A 20,716-nucleotide genomic window follows, 5' to 3' on the forward strand; every position below is an offset into this window, starting at 1 on the left:
TGGGGTAAATATAGTCAACCAATAACTTGAACTTTTGACAATATTTTCTAACCATTTTTTGCAAAATTGCGTGATTAAGAAAATCGCAAAATTCTGTTTTAATGGGTAGGGGAACCTGGGGTAAAACTGTGAATTTTTGGGAGATAATTTTTCCTGAGTTCTATGGAAATATTTGAGATTTCTCATGAGAACTATCTTATAGAAAATTTTCCGGGCTAAAACTTTGTCTCAGAGGATTTTTCTCTATCTCAACGGGAAAATGCTTTTTCAGGCTATTCTCCCAACCCTTCCACATTTGCCTATTCCAAAAATCCTGGGGTAAAACGGTTAATTTCGTTTTTTATTCGCTAATCTTAATTTAATGAAATTTTTTTAGCTAGACACTATAATATCTATCTATTGAGATAGAGAGATTTGAGTAACAGTTAATATTTTTTTTAATTAAAAAAATACAAAAAAACGTTAAATTTAAAAAATTGCCTTTTTATTTTTTTAGTTTATCAAAATTGGTAATAGTGAATGATCAAACATCCTAAATTGTATATAATAGTTATAATAATTAAGGGATTTTTTTCTAAAATTTAACAAGTTATTTAAAAAAAAAACACCAAATTAATCATTTTGCCCCAAGGGGTACTTTTTCTTATCAGTGTTCTACGGGAAAACTCGGTAAATTTTTTCGGAAAATTCAGATTCGATTCGTGTTTAGTAATAGTTACTCTATCTTAAAATGCATTTGAATCAAAAAAAAATTGCACAGAATTTCGCCAAAACTAAATTTGTAGTTTGAAATTTGTTTTTCAAATAAAAGCCAAAATATTGGATCAATTATTATGAAACTTTCTAGGCTTAGGCAAGGGTAAGAAGTGCAACTACTGACAAAATTAGACAGATTAGGTCCCACTGCATATTGAGATATTAATTTTAATTTTTTTTTCCGATTCACTATTTTACCCCAGTTACCCCTATAAAAATGAAATTCCTTGTCGCGGATCAAAAGGTGAGAAGTTTAGCTATCAAGTACTATCAATCTCTCAGATGAAAAATCATTGGAAATGTCGGAAAATTCCACCGACTTTATTTACCCCGCTGGTGACTATATTTACCCGCCGAGTTTAAAAAAGTCAGAAGCTCGAAAACTCATATTTCCCATGGAGATAAAGAAAAGTGGTCTGAGACAAAGTTGTAGGCCAGGAAATTTCCTATGAAAATGACCTATAGAGGAAATTTTCTTACCCTTGGGGAATCTTGCAGATAAGGATTGACTTTTTTTTACCCCGGTCTCCTCTATCCTTTTCAAAATCCTTTTCTTTGCGCGCAAAAAACGATGAGAGAACTTTTTTTTTCCATCCACAGCTACCAATATGGACCAGATACATACTTGCTACAGCTTCGTGATACAGATTTCCCGGTGCGTTTGCGTGAATACATGAAGGTGGCTGTTCATCGCTCTCCGGGATTCTCATACAATCTCAGTGAGACGCAGTACGATTGGTCCTTGCCGATAATTCGTGAACGTCGACGCTTTACGGACATAATGGATGAGGAGATTGACGATGAGCGTCGTTCGCGGATTAGTTCGTATGGGTCCAATGATGGTTACAGCATTCGACGGTTGAGAACGGAAATTGGCTCTCGGCTGGATTCGTACGTTGAGGCGGATGCGCTGATTGAGTCGAAGAAAATGGGTCATCCACCATTCTTCCGGGAAAAGCCACAAATTCTCGCAATTACCGACAATGAGCCAGCTCAGCTGCAATGCTTTGCCGTGGGTGATCCACGTCCCGTGGTGCAGTGGTTCAAGAATGACATGGTTCTCACTGAGAGTCGTCGTGTGAAGATCATAACGGACGATGCGGGAAGATCAATTCTCAAACTACAGCCTGCCGTTAACTACGACGAGGGGATCTACAAGGCTGTGGCGAGGAATAAGGTTGGGCAGACAGTTGCACGCACAAGGGTTGTTGTGGCAACACTGCCAGACGCACCGGATTCCCCCGAAGCATCCAGCATTAGTGACACAGAGATCCTATTGCGTTGGAAGCAACCGCGAGATGATGGGAACAGTTCAGTCCTGTGCTACATGCTGCAGTACAAGTTGGCAAGTGATGACACATGGAGTACAATTGCGGATAACATTGATCATGAATTCTACCTCGTGCACGATCTGGAGGAACGACATAACTACCAATTCCGCCTGGCATCGAGGAATAAGATTGGTTGGAGTGAGATGGGTATCCCAACGCAAATTATTACAACACGCGAGGCAGGGGCACCCAAGGTAACTGTCACGCGTGCCATGAAGCACCTACAGAATATGACAGAGGGTGGCCAGGAGATCACGCCGGAGGAGAGTAGAGCCCACCTTGATTATCGCTTTGAACGTGAACCCATTGAGTGGACAAAGGAGAATAATTTGAGTCAATACTACAGCTTCATCTCGGAAATACATCGTGGACAATTTTCAATTGTCGTGAAGGGTGTGGAAAAGTCCACGGATCACGTTGTCGTGGCGAAGATCTTTGAATTGAATGCCGAAACGGAGGCAGACATTCAGCATGAATTCAATCTCTTCCGTACGCTACGACATGAGAGAATTCCCGCCCTGCTGGCTGCCTTCCGACCACAAAACTCCCCAATTGCCGTGTTGGTGCAGGAGAAGCTCCAAGGAGCCGATATTCTCACCTACATGTCCAGCAGGCATGAGTACAGTGAACAAGTTATTGCCACAGTAGTCACGCAGATTATTGATGCGCTGCAGTATCTCCACTGGCGCGGCTACTGTCACCTCAACATCCAACCGGATAACATTGTTATGGCATCCGTGCGTTCGGTCCAGATAAAACTTGTGGACTTTGGTGCTGCTCAGAGGGTGTCGAAACTCGGTACAAGTTGCCCCGTGACCGGATGGTTGGACTTCTCCGCACCGGAAATGATCAATGAGGAACTAATCTACCCACAGACAGACATTTGGTCCGTTGGTATCCTCACCTATGTCCTCCTGTCGGGCGTAAGTCCCTTCCGGGGTGAGACTGATGCTGAAACCCGCCAAAATATCACATTCGTGCGCTATCGCTTTGAGAATCTCTTCAAGGAAGTCAGCCAGGAGGCCACGAGATTCGTTATGTTCCTCTTCAAACGTGGACCGAGGTGAGTTTCTTTTATTTTCTTTTTGAGTTTTTTAGCTGTGTTTCTTTCAGACACAGCTTTTGTGTACCGAGCAAAATCGAAAGTCGTCAGATCGGGCTCAAACTTGGGATGAGCACGAATTAGGGTCCCCACATTCCAAAAAACGTATGCGCCAAAAATAAGTTTTTTCCGGCCGGCCGTCCGTCCGGAGTTCAGAGCTAAATTGCAAGAGAACGGTAATAGATAGAGACTTGCGGTAAACGGCAAAGTTTAAATATCGACATGAAGAAATCCGATTATGACGTCAAATTCACCCCCCCACCCCCGCGTCCGCTATTTTGAATAACCTCAAAATTTTGTTTTCGCTATATCTCAGCCGCTATTATAGCTAGAGGGCTGAAATTTTTATATGTTGTAGGGGCCATCAATACCTTTCCAACGATACCTCATTTTCGAAAATCGGTCAAGCCGTTTAGTCAATATGGCCGCCACAATTTTTCATCGAAAATGGACCATAACTAGAAAACGGCTTGACCGATTTTGATCAACCCGGGCTCAAATGAAAGCTCTTAACAAGCCCTACAACTCTCTAGAACATCCGAAGTTTCAAAAGTGACCGCTAGAGGGCCAAAAATCAAAAACAAAATTTTCGATGAGCTTTCGATGAATATCTCGAAAACGCCATCATCGATTTGGTTCATTTTTTCATATATTGTAGCTGATTATATTATCTACCACCATGCCAAAAATGAAGAAAATCTATGTCGCCGTTCTCGAGATATAGCCTTTCAAAGTTAGCATGTCATATCTCGGGTTCTACAGGTCCGATTTTGATCAACTCAAGCGCAAATAAAAGGTTTCGTGAAGCCCTACAAATGTCTAGAACATCGCAACTTCGAGAAATGACCGCGAGAGGCGCTAAAGTCAAAATCAAAATTTTCGAAAATTTCGAACTCGAATTTTTCGAAAATGGCGACATAATTTTTTTTCATTTTTCGATATGTTATAGCTAACTTCAAGACCTTTCAAACAAAAAAAAATTATGAAAATCTATGGATCCGTTCTCGAGATATGGCCTTTCAAACATTTCTTAGCGTATGACTTTTCAACTTTTCCCGACTTTGCGCGTATTTAAATTAATTCGCGTTCTAGTTTGCTCTCACAAAATTGGTAACACTGAAAGAAACACAGCTCTCGTAAGCTTGGTCAGCTTACCAGTACATTTTTTCCTTTCTTATAAACTCTAATCTTTTTCTGTGCAGCAAACGTCCCACGTGTGAGGAAACTCTTGAGCACAGATGGCTCATGGCGACGGATTACATGAATAAGAAGCGAGAGAGGGCTGTTTTCCTTGGGAATCGACTGAAGGTTTGCGCAAAGAAAAACATTTTATTAAAAAAAAAAGAATTTTATTACAAAAAAATTCTTTTCAGGACTTTTCGGAAGAATATCATACAATGAAGATGAACGAAGCAATGAAATCCGACACAATCAGCTCATCCTTCATGAGTGGTCCATCTCCGAGGCAGCTCCTACGCTCTAACTCCATTCAAGAAGAACTTTCAGCTGCCCTATAGAAGAACAAATAGAAAATCCTAAACAAAAAAAATCATTTCAATCCCAAAAATTGAGCAGAAATGAAGATCAACCAAAGAGAAGAAGAAAAAACTAAGAATTTAGAGCTATTTTAGGTGCCCAAGGATCATCAAAAGTGGATGGAAATAACAAAGCTTTCTTTAAAAAAAAATGTTATTTAAAAAAATCGGTGGAAGTGTTTTATTTGAGGCGATATTGTTTACACAACAACACAGTGATAAAGATTTCAATAAATTGTTGTCGAATTTTTGCGTGGGAGTTGTCTTTTCTCTCATCTGTAGAAGTGTCTCTTTATGCTCTCAAACTCATTATCCAGCATCGTGTCATCGTCAACATCCACATCCTGCTGGAAGGTTGTTGTTGTTGTGTCAGACGTCATGAGCGGCATAAATTGATGAACACGCTGGAAAGCAGGTTGAAGCACCGGCTGGACAACAGGTTGAAAAGCCGGCTGAACTACAGGTGCAAATGCCGGTTGAACCACCGCCGATTGCACCTGAACATCCTGCGTTGATCTATTTAGCAAACTCATACCCACAAGTGGGAGGATTGCCTTGAAAACGAGCTAAACGCCAAAGAATTTTGAGACAAGAAGAAAAAAAATCAAGATGGCTTCCCAAAGGACGCTTTTTTGATTCTAACCTTGATGCAAATGAGAATCAATGGAGCCAACTTCACAGCAGCCACCAGGAGTCCCGTCCAGAGGGCACTAATCATGTCTGATTTGATTGTCTCAAAAGTTTGCTGTGCCGTGGAAATTGAGAGTGTCCTATCGAGGAGATTCCTCCAACTGAGATTGTTGTTCAGCTTCAAGCCCTGGATGGTTGATACGGGAGCTTGTTGAATTGTCTGAATGGGTTGAATGGCCTGAATGGGTTGAATGGTCTGGACAGGCTGTACCATGGCCTGCTGGACAGGCTGCACAACGGCCTGCTGGACAGGCTGCACAACAGCCTGCTGGACAGGTTGTGGCACTGACTGCACAACCGTGGTCGTAGTTGTTGGTCTACAGAAAAAGAAATTGCTTCAAGTTCTTCCTTTTCAACAGAAAACAAAGCCAACTTACCGCGTCTTCTTCCTCCTGCTAACTTTATCAATCACATCCTTCACATTATTCACTTGTGTCACTTGAGGATCCTTCGTTGTTCTTGGATACTTCCTCCGGGGATCACGAATCTCCTCCGTGGTGTCCTCCGAATCATCATAGGAATTTTCTTCTTGATGCCTTGTGGGCAATTCAACAATTGGTGGGGAATTTCGAGGCTCCTGGAGTGTCCGGAAGTTGTTTAGAAATTGCTTCTGCATACTCGAGAATGCAGCCATTGTTTGCTTCATCTCCTGCAGGGTTTCATCTTCCGGATTTGACGAAAATTTTTGACGAAAATCCTGGCGAATGTCTTGCCGAACGTCTTGACGGAAATCAGGACGAATATCTTGGCGATCATCCGGACGATTGTAGGAGTAATATTGTTGCTGCTGATGCTGTGGATTCCCACGAATGGGATAAAATTCCATTGGCGCTGTCTGCCCTTGAGGAAGATTTATAGGATGATTTGGATGATTCGGTGGTGGCATTCCATATCCATGAGATCCAGATGGTCCAGGAGGTCCAGGAGGTGGTGGTGGAGGACCCTGTGGTGGTTGTGGAGGCATCATATGCCCAATTGGTGGCGGCATTCGATGAAAATGTGGATTCATCCCACTCTCAGCAGCTTCAGCATTATCCTCTGTTTTCCCCTCAACCGCCACAACATCTGGGGAGACTTTGGTTGCCTCTGGCCAGACACACTGATCCCCCACGAGGAGGAGAAAACAGAAAACACACGGAAAATCCTTGCGATTCATTGGAGAGCTTCAAACAAACTGACTGCTGGATTGCTTCCACGCCACAAAGTTATTTTCACACGTCCGGAAATTCTTTTTCACCATTCATCAGCAGAATTTCAGGGGAGGCTTCTCTACTTCCTGCGTCCGGTTGAAAATTCCCCGTCAGCCATTTCCTTCTCCTTCATCAAATATTGGGCAACTTTTCACCCACATTTTTGGGGTCACAAAAATTAATTTGCTGATCACATGAAAAAAAATATTTCCTGAGCAAATTATCATCTCTCTGTGAGAAGAATTACAATTAGCAAAGCTGAATGATCACTTCATCAACACACGATCAACACTACGCGCATGAGTTTTGTCCACAAAATGAGTTTTGATCTCATTTTTACGCTTGAAATGCCCGATTTTGGCGATCTTCAAGCCCCGAAGATCATTCGCATGTGGAGAAGGTGGAGATTCCGGGTAAATTTTTTGGCGAAAGTCTCTCCCACAGAGCAAAAATCAAACGAAACTCATGATCACTGACCACGAAAAGTTATTTTATTGCATAACTGAGTCTTTTTTTTTTCAACCTTCTGTGCGATATTCAATTTTCTCGACGATCGTAGCTTCTTCTCACAGCAAAAACACGCCGGAAGATCCCATCAAAATTTATATAGCTTTCTGAGAAGAGCTTTTTTCTTGTTGTTCTCTCACTCACAGCCCCTCAATCGCAAGTTCGACCGACACACAGCTGAAGATCACATAAAGCACAACGTACAAAATCACACATCAAGATCACCACAACACGATCCTCTCGTTCACACCTAAATTGTGCAAAGAGTGCATTTTCACAAAGGAATTCTTATCAAATTACGCGATGCCATCGATATTTATCTCTCAGCACTAATTCCGCAGAATGTGTGCAAATTCCGTGGCTTCTGGTCTTTCCCGGAAGGCCACTAAATTCATTTTTTGCCAACTTGCGATCAGTTTTTGTGAAACTTTGACTACTTAGTGTAAAATTTGTTTAATAAAAAAGCTTAAAGATTCATCTTGAGATCCCTGAGATCACCCCAGAAGCCAAAAACTTCGATAAGATCGCGATCTTTGGTGGAAAGATCAGCAAAGATCACTCAAAATTGACCAAAAAAAGTCATAAAAAATATGATTCAGTCATCAGTTGGTAATCTTTTGGCTCCTGATGGAGGATGGGGATGGATGGTTGTCCTGGGAGTAGCCCTGGCCAATGTAAGTTCTCATAATAAATAATATTTAATTAAAAATAAATCAAATAAATAAGAAAAAATCTCCCTAAATGAATTTTCTAGATCTTCAATCAATCCCTCATCTCTGTTTTTGGGCTCCTCTTCAGCCAGCAATTGGCGGAATTGGGACAGAGCACAACAGGAGTGGCGCTCGTGATGAATGTCAATAGTATCGTGACCAATGCGACTGGTTTCATCATTGGACCAGCCATTAGAACCTTCTCAGCGCGCCGTGTGGCCATTTTTGGGAGCCTCCTCACGGGAACAGGGCTCATCATGAGCAGCCAATCACGGACACTGTGGCAGATTCTCATCTCCTACGGTGGACTCGTTGGCCTGGGGCTGGGACTCCTCAATCCCTCCACCTTTATGGCCGTCAATAGCTACTTTGCCCGTCGACGTGGCCAAGCTGTGGGGCTAGCCCTCGCCGGCACGGGAATTGGTCAAATGGTGATGCCACAGATTGTAAATTACCTCCAGGAGGAGTATGGCTACCGGGGGACTGTTCTAATTGTCGGGGCACTCGCTTTCCATGGAATAGTCGGTGCTTGTCTCTTCCAACCCGTTGAATGGCATTCCTATGCACCACATAAATCCCAGGAGCATGAAAAACTCCTTGCCAGTGATCCTCCAGCAGCACATCAAAAGATCCCCGAAACTGTTGCGGAGAAGCTCCGGAGGATGATGGATCTCAATCTCCTCCGTGACTTCTCCTTCCTCAACATTGGCCTGGGAGTTTCTCTCGCCTACACTGCTTCCATTAACTTCTCCATGATCTTCCCGTACTTCCTCCAGGTCAGTTAAATTCAAATTTATTCTTTTTAGCTGTGTTTCTTTCAGACACAGCTTTTGTGTACCGAGCAAAATCGAAAGTCGTCAGATCGGGCTCAAACTTGGGATGAGCACGAATTAGGGTCCCCACATTCCAAAAAACGTATGCGCCAAAAAATTTTTTTTCCGGCCGGCCGGCCGTCCGTCCGTAGTATAACGCTAAATTGCGAGAGAACGGTAATAGATAGAGACTTGCGGTAAACGGCAAAGTTTAAATATCGACTGGAAGACATCCGATTATGATGTCAAATTTTACCCCCCACCCCTCCGTCCGCCATTTTGAATAACCTCAAAATTTTGTTTTCGCTATATCTCAGCCCCTGTAATAGCTAAAAATCTGAAATTTTGATATGTTGTAGGGGCCATCAAGAACTTTCCAACGATACCTCATTTTCGAAAATCGGTCAAGCCGTTTAGTCAATATGGCCGCCACAATTTTTCATCGAAAATCGACCATAACTCGAAAACGGCTTGACCGATTTTGATCAACCCGGGCTCAAATGAAAGCTATCAACAAACCCTACAACTCTCTAGAACATCCAAAGTTTCAAAAGTGACCGCTAGGGGGCCAAAAATCAAAAACAAAATTTTCGATTAGTTTTCGATGAATATCTCGAAAACGGCGACATAATTTATTTTTCATTTTTTGATATGTTATAGCTGACCATATTATCTAGCTCCATGCCAAAAATGAAGAAAATCTATGGATCCGTTCTCGAGATATAGCCTTTCAAAGTTGGCATGTCATATCTCGGGTTCTACAAGTCCGATTTCGATCAACTCAAGCGTAAATGAAAGGTTTCGTGAAACCCTTCAAATGTCTAGAACATTGCAACTTCGAGAAATGACCGCAAGAGGCGCTAAAATCAAAAACAAAGTTTTCGAAAATTTCGAACTCGAATTTTTCGAAAATAGTGACATAAATTTTTTTCATTTTTCGATATGTTATAGCTGACTTCAAGACCTTTCAAACAAAAAAAAATTTATGAAAATTTATGGATCCGTTCTCGAGATATGGCCTTCCAAACATTTCTTAGGGTATGACTTTTCAACTTTTCCCGACTTTGCGCGTATTTAAATTAATTCGCGTTCTAGTTTGCTCTCACAAAATTGGTACACTGAAAGAAACACAACTCCCGTAAGCTTGGTCAGCTTACCCGTACATTTTTCTTCCTGACCATAAATTTTCTTTTTCCAGTTCTCAGCTGGACTTAATGGGCAGGATGTTGCACTTTGTATGTCTGTTCTGGCTGCCATGGATCTGGCATCGCGATTAACCCTTCCCACGCTAACAGATCGCTTCCAAATCTCCTGCCGAACAATTTTCCTCATAGGAGCTATTCTCCTCATTGGGATTCGTGCCACATTGGCGGAAACATCCCGAAAGGATAGTCTCCTGATAATTTCAGCCGTCTATGGGTACATCCGGGCAGCCACAGTCGTTAATCAGAATCTCTGTGTGTCTGAACATTGTTCACAGGAAAAATTAGCCGGAGCCCTGGGACTCGTAATGATAGCCAAAGGAATTTCTGTGATAACTCTGGGACAACTCCTTGGGTGGCTACGTGACTTAACGAGCAGCTATCGCTTTTCCCTACACATGCAGAATGCCCTACTTGTGGTTGTTCCCGGTTGTACCCCGCTTCAAGGGGTAATTTTTGGGGGTTCAAAGGAGGGAAAGGGGAGCTTTTGGGCACAAAAATAAAGGAAAAATCATAAAAAATCTGACCTTGTTCATTTGAGGAATCCATAAACATCTTTCGAAGACTTCCCCAGACGTTCCTCCTGCCGGAGGACTTTGAGAAGTTCCACATTGAGGCATTCCCCCGCCATTACGCCCAATTTTATGGTTTCCTTGAGGGTTGTGTGGAGAAATGAACCAGCGCCCAGTGTTCTCATCATTGTGACAAAGCCTGAGGGGAAGAATATAATTTATTTTAACTTGTCCAGGAAGCACAAAGAGAGCACAATTCACCTTCATCTGTTGATTCAGAGTAGGAAATTCCAACAACAAGCTGCGCAGAGGCGCATTCTTCCTCCTCAGCTGAAGGATCAACAACTGAGTGATCCCCAATTTTGCACAGAGTCACCAGCAATGGTACCCTCTCGATTGACAACCTCGTGCAGTCGTGAATGTCATCTGAGAGCTCCAGCTCAACATTCCCACCATCCTCCTGCACGGCACTAACTTTGGGGATTTTCGTATTGAACAGAGCCGCCTTGACAGCCAAAGAAACAGCATCGAAGAGATTCCCTCCACATTCGAGGATCTGTAAAATCAAAGGAACTCTTCAACTCTTCAACTCTTTCTTCCCTGGGAAAATCTTGCTGAATTTTACAAACCAGAATATCCACGTAAAGCTTCCAGCATTGATGGTACTTCAAGATGCATAAATCCCTCAAGTCAAAGGCACGGTGGGATGCGTAGGCCTTCTGCAGGGCATTGGCAATCTCCAGAGCGAGACTCTCACCACCCTTGCCCTCAAATTCCGGCGTAGCATTGGCTGAACAATCCACAAAGAATTCAATCTTTCCCTCGTCGTGATGATCAGCAAATGGGGTGTCTATTTCCGTCTTTACACCCACAAGGATGTCTGAATTGGCAAGACGAAGCCTTGCTGATCCACTCGTGTGACTCACAATGTCCGTCTCAATCTCCATTGGCCGGTAATCCCGTCGAGTTCTCCCATCTGTTCGGAAGTCATCCTGTAAAGATGAAAATTTGGTCAATTTAGGGGATTTTTGGCGGGGATTTTCCCCAATACCTGTACTCCGTGAACAATGAAAGTTTTTTCGGCATCACTCAGTGAAATATCTGCCATTTTCCAATTGTTTTTCCCTCAAAATAAAGCAAAAAAAGGCGAAACGGGCAAAATAAACAAACCGCACGTTTCATAACCTCAAAAACAAAACATCTCTGAGAAACCACCTAGCGGGATTTCTTGGAAGTAACTTCCCGGAAAACTAAACAAAAAATGAAAAGAAAATATGTTTGTTAAAACCTAAATTATCCTTTAATTTGAATACAATCCTAGTTAAGAAATTTCTGACAATAGGAAGAGATTCACATTACATCGTTCTTCTCTCGTGCACATCTTTTTTTTTTGTTTTTGAGTATCAGACTGGAAGTCATCTGGCGTACAATTGGACAAATTCCTTAACTTTCATCTGGAAATCTGACTTGTTCTGCAGATACTGTTCTGCTGCCTCAATATTGAGGGGATCGTCGAAATTGAGCAAGTCCTGAAAGGATAATTTGTATTGGATTAGCAGCTGGAAGGAAGATTGAAGGGAATTTTGTTACCGTAAAGAGAGAATTGAGTCCCCAGATTACGTCCTTAAGTCGCCTGGTTGGTGCCCAACCTAAACCATCAATTGAATTCTGTCGCAGAAGCGAGAGGCAGATGTCTCCATCGAAGATATTTGGATGCCACAGCTTTGTTAAGCATTTCACCTTCGGCGGCTACAAGAAAAGTTTTCATTGAGGAATCTTGAAAAAACATTTGAGGAATCTCACGGAGAACTCACCGTCATGTTGTACTCCTCGGGAACTGAAATAGTAAATTGAAACTTCCCTCCTTGCCAGTATCCCTCATCCGGAAGAATTGTGAGGGTGAATTCACTGAGAACATGTGGATCCCCAAAGTTGACTTTGCATGTGCTGGGGCTGTGAATTCATCAAATTCAACCAAAAGGGTCAATAGAGGCACATCCAGAGCTTCCAACGCTTCACGTGATACTTACAGAGTTTGCTCCATTTCCTGGACTTCCTTCACCAGCAGGCGATCTCGGACAGAAATCCGCTTGGAAACACGCTCCGTTTTTCTCGTGAGCGATATCATGGTGCTACCCACAGCTCTACCCCCACAGAGTGGTTGAATTAGATGCAGGACATACCTCTCCAGGAAATCCCTCACTGAATGCAAGTCATGCTCACAAGGAAATGGGAAGAAATTGCAAAAAAAAAACTTTTTACTATTTACAAAATATTTTTTCTTTACACTTCTTTGACAGACGACATGCAGCGCCTCTAGTGGGCTTTTTGCTTTATTTAAAAAGTAACGGACAATAAGGCATGGAGGGAATTTTTTTTTTTTTTTTTGAGAAACTCCAAGAATCTTTAATAAAAATTCAAGAAGAATTTATTCATCTGCAATCCCTAGTCTTAAGAAATTGAGGAAAATGTATTTTTTATTCAAAAATATTTTTTTATTATTAAAAATCATCCATGGAGTTCACATTAGAAAACAATAATTACAAAAAGAAAGAATTCTCAGATTCTCTATCCAGCAACTCCTCCCACGAGGTCTGTTCCTCCACCAAGGATTCCCTGAGCTACACCAACAATCACTCCCACAAGATCACTGATAATGTCAGTATTGATGGGATTCTGTTGGGCATTATTTGGAATATTCTGTTGCTGCTGCTGCTGTGAATTTTCTGAAAATTCAATCACATTTTATTAAAACTTCCCTTTTTTTAAATTTATCATCTCTCAATACTCACGTGCAAGGACCACAGCCAGAGTTGCCCAAAGCAGCAAAAGACTCAAAAGAGCGGAAAACATTTTTATTGATTTTTTTAAACTTTCTTTCTCGAAACTGAATGAATTATTGATTGATCTTCCTCTCAATTTATTGATCTTTTATACCCAAAAGGGTGGCCCAATTTGAGCATCATTTGCATCAGCTTTGTGGCCCAATTTGGCAATGCAGGTGCTTATGGATAATGCACAAGTTGAGAAAATCTTGTGGCAGGTCACCTGTTGAATATTTCTCAAGAAAAATTAGAATTTTAGGCCAGCCCACTGGCCCAAAGTAATATTTTGTTAATTCAAATTCTTTAGAATGTTTTTTATAGAGAATTTATTTACAAATAAAATAATCAAAATATCAGTAAATTTTGTAGATAAAAACAATAAGATACTCAAAAGTTAGAAAAGAAACGTCAATCGTTAGAAATGTCAAAAAATGAAAAAGATTTGTCAAACGTATAATTAACGTCAAACGTAAGAAAGAGAAACAAACAATCAAAGATTAGTAGAAATGTCAAAGGTTGGAAATGTTCAAACCCCGGTTAAAACGTTAGATTGTTAGAAAACTTTTAAAATTAGCTAGCGTTTTTTATTACATCTTCTACACCTTCTTTAAAAATAACATCAAACTTTAGAATCAATGTCAAATAATGTGCAAACGTTAGAAAAATAACGTCAAACATTAGAATAAATATCAAAAAATGTGCAAACGTTAAAAAAATTTAAAGTTAACGTTTAATTAAATAAAAAAAGGTACGTCAAACCTAAAAATCAATACGTAACAATCGTTAGAATTGCATACAACGTTAAAATAAGAAAACATCCCTCTGAATTAAATGTCATGCCACGCCCCTGGATAAGAATTAATAAAAAGTTCATAATTTTAATGCAAATTTATGAGCATAGACCATTACTTTCATTTTCTCTGTATGGCTGCAACAATGAAGGAAATTTCTTTGCATGAAAATCTTCTCTTGTGAATTTATCTGGCGCAGAGGTGTCCTCGTTATCTCTCAATGTGGCGTGTAAAGCAGCGAGATAAAAGCTTGAACTCTTTTTTTCTCGTGTATAATGTCCCAATATTTGAATAGTCAATGAGGCACCTGTAAAACCTTGTAAATTTAACTTGCCATACAAGCTAAATGCGGCTGCAAACAATTAAATTTTTCCTCCCTGTGTATGCTTTATCATCTCACCAACAAACAGCGATACATAATTCTCATTGTTACACATTTTTCTTTGCTAAAAGAATTTTTCTTGAATTTGTTTATTGAAAAAAATTGCTAAAAATGTTCACAGAGAGCCCTTGGGTGGCAAAATAAAATTCAGCGATTTTGCCAAGAAAGTTGTTTTACCTTTTACAGCACGCAGGTAGTGAAGGGTTGATGTGGTTGAATACACAGAGACTGATAACACAGCGAGTGATAAGACTGTCGCAATTGGGTATGTTTGCTTGTTGGAGGAGTTGATGAAGAAATTATAAATTCTCGCTACAAAATGTGAATTATTATTGCTGTCAAATTAAGGTAAGATAGAAGGAAAAACCTCTTTTTCAACTCTCTCACATTATAACGTGGCTGTATGAGGAGGATTTTTTTTCTTCACCTCCCACAACATTGTCTCCTTCAGGTGGAAAAGTAAATATCAGCGCGAGACAAATATCTCTTATATAAAATTCATTTTTTTCTTCAAGTCTTTTCATCTCATTGTTCTTGGTAATTCGCCCCCAGTGCCGAGGAAGCTCCAGATATTTTATCTTCTATTTCATTGTATGTATATAGATACGTTTAGTATCTGAAACCAATTGGAGAGCGTTGGGACATGGAGGTAGCTCTGTGTGTGGGGTGGAGGATGATTATAAGGTGGAATGTTGGTGGTATAAAAAGACCTTTATCTCACCACCATCTCGGCATTTCATTCTTAGATTTAAATCTTAAAGTTTCTCGGATTTCTTTTCCTACAACTATTTTATCTCAGTGTTTGTTCTTGAAATCGTTTGAAAAATAATAATTTTGTGATTTTCTTCAAGCTCTGATTTGTGCTTTTGAATGTTCCAAACTCCACACAAAATTTATGCTTTATCAGTGCTGAAAGTGTTGCAGAAGAATTGAAAATTAAATTTTAATTTTATCTTTACAAAATGAATAAAATATTTTCGCGTCAATATTTCGAGAGAGAGAAAAAATAATGAAGACTAAACAGGTAAAGTTTGAAGCATTTGTGCAAACATCCCACGCAATGGAAAAGGAGTTTAGTATCGCGCAATGAAATGATTATTAACATTCTTTTCACAATATTTTGTGCCTTGTGTAATTTATCTGCAATATATTGTCAATGGAACCAAATAGAAAATTCCTTTTGAAAGTAGTTCATCACCTCACGTACATCACGATTTGCTCTAATATTTCTGTATAATATTTATTTATTTTATCTCCGCAGAGTTTTCCTTGGTTTGTTTGCGCCCCATCAATTGCATCACACACTTAAATACAATTTTCAGCATTTTTTTTGTTGCTTTTATATGAAAAAAAATTGTGTGTGGATAATATTCATAGAAGATGCTTTTTTATCTTCGCAAGAAATACTGGAATGAGATGAAAAAAAATCAGTCGTTTTTGACAAATTATCACATTTTGCCAGACTATGTGAGTATTTATTGAAATTTCATAGCATCTCTGCGGTCATAATGTTGGTTTCTCTTTTCCTATATTTGGCAAATAAGCTCGCCTAGTTTTCCATGTAAAAGTAGAGCTGTACTGTAAATGATCTTCACATTTTTCTTTCAATTAATGGAATTTTTATTGATGAATTGATGAACATTTTTTTTTAATTTTTAAGAAGCAGGAGACAAGATTTTGTTGCGAAATTTATTGCTTTTAATCTCTTTAATGCTCTTTAGAAAGAAATTTAAAAACAAGACATTTTCACAACGTTCCAAAAACACTTGTATGTAAAAGGGAGAAATAAATTATTATTTTTCACAACGTTAAATAATAAAATGATTTTCCGACGTACATCAGTAACAACAATAATTTTCAGGCTTTTTCGTTGATTAAATTGTCTTTTTTTTATAGAAAATATTTGTAAATAAATTTCTTCTCTCTGTAGCCACTGAAGAAGGCTCTGAACACAGCTGAAAGCTCTGGAAAATATAATAATAATTGTTTATTCACAAAAAACGTGATTTTCTTCTGGGTAAGAACCCTATTTAACCGAAAAATGAAAAAATGAAACTTAAACAACTTAAATTTAACCAAAAAGTCACTGGACAATAAGAAAAATGACTTTTTTCTTTAACATTTACACCGTAAAACTTCAAAAATTGTATTTCTAGACGACATATAAAGCAGAATATTCTAAAAAAATATTCTTAAACAAGAAAGTTCTTGAAATATAATTAAACTTAAATTTCTTGTATTTCAGGACCAAGTAAAACATTCATTAAATTTTTTTGCATGATTTTTTGAAGTATTTTACAAAATAATATTAAAAATTGAATTTTAGAGATTTTTCTTCAAATTCGTACTAAAAATCACAAAATTTAATCATTTTTAAACTAAAGGTATTTTAGATTGATTTTTAAGTTTAGGCGGTTTGAAGAAAAATGAAAATTTAATAAGAAAAAACGTTGATTCCAAGATAGAGCTTAATTAAAACTAAAATGATTTTCAATTTTAAATCTTTTTCAATTATTAAATTAAGTACAGATTCAATTTATTCTTTAAAGAGATCATTAAGTCTTTAGAACAGCTACTTCTAGTAAAAGACGACCTATCTTAGACGTCTAACAATTGGAAAAAATAGCTTAAAATTCCCATATTCGTTAAAAAAAATTTAAAACTTCATTTAATGCCTTACTTTTGCACAAAATTATCTATATTTGAAGTCGAATCAATTAATATCCTTTAAGGCTTCAAGTAATCAAATATCAGGGATACAGCAAAGCTTTTTTACCCTTCACCATCAAGAATCATCTCTTCGTTGATTTATGTCGTTTTGCAAAGAAACTTCGCGCGGGAGATGTTTTTTGAAGGATGAGGTGGAGGAAAAATTGAAGAAAAAAAATGATTTGCAGGAAGCTAATGAATCACGCAAAGAAATTCCCTCTTCAACCGCTACTCTTGTTTGCACCCACAGTCCGTCTGTGAGACAGTTTTCACTACAACCTGTGTGTCCGTAAAGATTATCCATCTTTCAAAATTATTCAACGTTCTACGTAAGATTTTGTCGTGGAGGAGAAATTTTATTTTTTTTTAACTTCTTTCTGCAAAGAATTTCAACAATTACGCGAAGCTTGAAGAAGAGAGAAGGAGGAAGAAAAAAAAACTTTAATTATTATGTTTAAACACCACATTTCAGCGTAACATGGTGTTATTGAATTATTTCATTAGAGGCACGATGTCAAAGAGAAAAGAAGCCCATCCACAAAAAAAGAAATGTTCACGGTTCTTGAGTGGCCGCAGCCAGTAAAGAGTGAGTAATGTTTGAGATTTTTCTTCTGGAAATCCTCTTATTAGTCATCTCGCAATCTTCGACGTGGTACCATTTACTCCTCTGAAAAATTTACAATTTTTCTCACAAAATTTTCTTCTTTTCCTCTTTTTTTTTTCTTTGAGCAAAAAATTAAATTTGATAAAAAGCGATTTTCCGTGCTGTGAATGGAAGTGCCGAGACGTGAATTAATCAACTTTGTCAATCAAATTAAATATTTGCCATATCTTTTCAATTTAAAAAAAAACTCATTTGTCACGCCCTTCTTAAATGACTTGTGCGTGTGTGTGCTCAAAGACAAGGTGTATATAATCAAGGAATCATATCAGAATCGTGTGACTTGACTTGCCTACACTGATAAGACTGCGCGACGACGATTTGGGAGAAGTTTGGACGAGGGTCAGTGGAAAAAAAATTAATAAAATTTTTATTGCTTCGATAGGGCGGAATTATGTTAGCTAAAGATGGACGAGAGGATAGACCAATTTATGGTGATCATTTTATCTTTCATTTTCAGGGGGGGTATTTATGAGGAAGAGAATTTTTTCCCCAACAAAATTCCTCTAAGCGTTGATCTATTTGCTTGAATGAAAAACTAATATAGGAGTGAGTGGAAAAGTTTTCGGCCTGATTGGAATAGTCTTTTGCAGTTTGTACGTTAATGTTAGGGGTTGGGGCCTTTAAATTAAAACACTAAAACATTAAAACATTTGAATTTAAAAGGAATGATTTAGGAATCAAAATTTATAAAGATTGAAATTACTAAAAAGACATTAAAACGGCAATTACATATTAGCAGGTTTTGACAGTTTTTTTTTTTGCAAATCAAACATTTGACGTTTCTTCTCCTTCGTTAAAATTTAATTTTAGGCCTTTGACGTTTCTGATGTTTGATATCATTTTCTAACGTTTGACGTCTTTTTCTATAGCTGGAGGTTTTTTTCTTATATTTAATGTTTATTCTAAAGTTGAAATTTTGTATTTGACATTTATAATATTTGAATTTTTTTCCTCAAAGGTTTGACAATTTTTTTTCCAACGTTAGATCAAATTCTTCAACGTTCAATATTTCTTTTAAATATTTGACATTTTTTTTAAATGTTTGACAGTTATTTACAAACGTTTGACGTTTTGGATTAAATTTTTCTATGCATGAACGAATCAAAGGTATACTTGACTAAACTAAAAAAAAATAATCCAAAACGTCAAACGTTAGAAAATATTCAAACGTTTTAAAACAAATTATCAAACATCGAAGAATTTATTCTAAGGTTACTAGAATAACAATGTTTAATCGATTTTGATAACATGTCATGTAGGTCTTTTTGAGTGTTATGTATTCTTTTTCATATTCTTGTAGGCCCTGATGAAGGACTTAAATAGTCCGAAACATTGGCTTTGAATAAAATTTAATTAACCGAGCTTGAGACCGAAAATCCGACTTTTAAGAAAATCGATTTTGATAACATTTTATCAAATCTTTGGGAGATTATTTTATCAAAATCAATTTTTCAGCGAAAGAAAACTAATAATAAGAATTTTATTCAATCCGAATTATCTCATAATTTTCAAGGTAGGTATGTCAAAATATAAATATTTGAATAAAAAAAAGTTTTTTTTTTGAGAGGAATAAATTAATAAAAATTGTATTGAGATAATTCTGAACCTCTTATGAATAAAATGGTCACAATTTGAAAATTTGTAATATTTTTTTTGAGCACAGAAACTTTTTTTTTTCAAAGTGAAATACTAAATTCTATTTTATCGAGAATTCAAGTAAATTTTCATTTTTTTTTTCTTTCAAAATTGGGTTGAAAATTATTCCTGAGCTTCCCTGATTTTTTTTAAATCATCTAACCATCCTCTAATCTTCGTATAGAGCGATTCAGCTTGCACCCGGTTTGGCCCCGCGCATAAGAACGACAATAAAAAGCCAATAATTTTTCTACCCCACGCACTGTGTATTGTAGGCTTGTCAGTGAGTTTTTGCCACCTCTACAAGTAGAGCAGAGACGATAAAGTAAAAAAAAAATGTTCTGTACATTGGAAGATCCCTCCTTGCCTCCGACTGTGTGTGTTCCACCTTCCCAGGTGACACAGAAAAGGTGTAAGGTGGGGAGTTTGGTGGTGTTTTTTTTGTGGTAAAAATGATAACACAGAGGCCAACACACTTCTTCCCAATAATAATTCCGTACAATCAGTCACACGGTGGAGTCGTGAGTGTATCCACCAAGTGTCGTCTGCACCTCAAAACTCTCCTCTACAGCCAGTGCTTCGACTTTAAGGCTTGATGATCACTCAGTCAGCACTCCAAGTCAATTGCGCGCCAATTCTACGCTAAACCATCCTGCGCCATTTCTTTGTGCAGATTTTTTTTTTAATGTGAAAAAGTGAAGTGATTTTCTTTAGTAACTTAATCAGAGTGACTAAATAAATAAGAAAGTGAGCAGCAACGATGGAAAATAACGCGAATATGAAAATAAAGAGAGCTATCCGTCGACAGTAGGGACATGATTCACTGTCATGGAATTGCTCTCTTTATGTACTATTCGATAATCCACGCTTCAGCATCAGCAAGATATATTATCACACACCAGCCAGCCAGCCACAGTCATGTGATCTTCTCACTGAGAATTTATGCAAATAATAAAATATTTTCTCTTACTTTTCTTGATTATTTTACAGAAGAAAAGATTAGCAAAAAGAGGTGAAAGAAATGTTTGTCTCTTACTTTTATTGTTTAAACACTGCAGCAGCAGCAGATCCATTGCTAAATCCTCCACTCTTATCATAAAAAGGGTTATCAGACAAATCCTTCCCCAAGTAAGTGATCAAGTGCTGCGGATGAGTTCATTACGCAACACAATGGCGCAGAAACTTAATCAGCTGCCACGCCACTCATCCTCCAATTCCTCGCCACATTGTCGTCACCTTTTATGGGGCCACCAGGTGAAATTAATGATGCCATAAAGTGACATTTTTTTCTCTCTCACCTCTGTAAATTAAACAAAAAAAAAGAAGAAAATGTAATGTATTTAGATAAGATTCCACCAAGTCA

At 38.3% G+C, this 20,716-nt stretch overlaps 5 protein-coding genes and 1 long non-coding RNA gene across 20 annotated transcripts in view; 2 read left to right on the forward strand and 4 right to left on the reverse strand.

The window, feature by feature from the left end:
- LOC129791776 (obscurin) overlaps window positions 1-4,974 on the forward strand; it is a 50,384-nt gene extending 45,410 nt beyond the window's left edge. For all 14 annotated transcript variants that reach the window (XM_055830203.1, XM_055830200.1, XM_055830211.1 and 11 more), the window contains 3 exons: window positions 1,357-3,150; window positions 4,392-4,497; window positions 4,563-4,974. In XM_055830203.1, coding sequence (XP_055686178.1) covers window positions 1,357-3,150; window positions 4,392-4,497; window positions 4,563-4,706 — 2,044 coding nt within the window. In that variant the 3' untranslated portion in view covers window positions 4,707-4,974. The remainder of the gene's footprint in view (window positions 1-1,356; window positions 3,151-4,391; window positions 4,498-4,562) is intronic.
- Window positions 4,517-11,546, reverse strand: LOC129791947 (exosome complex component RRP42). Of its 2 annotated transcripts, none has more exons than XM_055830628.1 (5): window positions 11,399-11,546; window positions 10,977-11,339; window positions 10,609-10,903; window positions 10,363-10,546; window positions 4,517-4,700 (listed from the first exon to the last, which is right to left on the reverse strand). In XM_055830628.1, the coding sequence occupies exons 1-4, from the start codon at window positions 11,453-11,455 to the stop codon at window positions 10,368-10,370; spliced, it is 894 nt and encodes a 297-aa protein (XP_055686603.1). In that variant the 5' UTR covers window positions 11,456-11,546; the 3' UTR covers window positions 4,517-4,700; window positions 10,363-10,367. The 2 variants fall into 2 exon arrangements, with proteins under 2 accessions (XP_055686603.1, XP_055686602.1); XM_055830627.1 differs by having other exon boundaries at window positions 4,517-4,724; window positions 11,399-11,525.
- LOC129791897 (uncharacterized) lies at window positions 4,879-7,360 on the reverse strand. The gene is made up of 3 exons (XM_055830513.1): window positions 5,792-7,360; window positions 5,368-5,731; window positions 4,879-5,290 (listed from the first exon to the last, which is right to left on the reverse strand). The coding sequence occupies exons 1-3, from the start codon at window positions 6,568-6,570 to the stop codon at window positions 4,997-4,999; spliced, it is 1,437 nt and encodes a 478-aa protein (XP_055686488.1). The 5' UTR covers window positions 6,571-7,360; the 3' UTR covers window positions 4,879-4,996.
- LOC129794321 (monocarboxylate transporter 12) lies at window positions 7,361-10,338 on the forward strand. Its single transcript, XM_055835120.1, has 3 exons — window positions 7,361-7,785; window positions 7,866-8,597; window positions 9,832-10,338. The coding sequence occupies exons 1-3, from the start codon at window positions 7,702-7,704 to the stop codon at window positions 10,336-10,338; spliced, it is 1,323 nt and encodes a 440-aa protein (XP_055691095.1). The 5' UTR covers window positions 7,361-7,701.
- Window positions 11,547-11,624: 78 nt separating the features above from the next.
- Window positions 11,625-12,650, reverse strand: LOC129791999 (NEDD8-conjugating enzyme UBE2F-like). Its single transcript, XM_055830710.1, has 4 exons — window positions 12,378-12,650; window positions 12,162-12,300; window positions 11,938-12,096; window positions 11,625-11,876 (listed from the first exon to the last, which is right to left on the reverse strand). The coding sequence occupies exons 1-4, from the start codon at window positions 12,473-12,475 to the stop codon at window positions 11,763-11,765; spliced, it is 510 nt and encodes a 169-aa protein (XP_055686685.1). The 5' UTR covers window positions 12,476-12,650; the 3' UTR covers window positions 11,625-11,762.
- A 177-nt stretch (window positions 12,651-12,827) lies between these two features.
- On the reverse strand, window positions 12,828-20,679 carry LOC129792034 (uncharacterized). The gene is made up of 3 exons (XR_008750765.1): window positions 19,701-20,679; window positions 13,140-13,395; window positions 12,828-13,073 (listed from the first exon to the last, which is right to left on the reverse strand). It is a non-coding gene; the product is annotated as an uncharacterized LOC129792034 (long non-coding RNA).
- Between the last annotated feature and the right edge of the window lie 37 nt (window positions 20,680-20,716).

The sequence above is a fragment of the Lutzomyia longipalpis genome, chromosome 3 (assembly GCF_024334085.1).
Source record: "Lutzomyia longipalpis isolate SR_M1_2022 chromosome 3, ASM2433408v1".
NCBI classification, from domain to species: domain Eukaryota; kingdom Metazoa; phylum Arthropoda; class Insecta; order Diptera; family Psychodidae; genus Lutzomyia; species Lutzomyia longipalpis.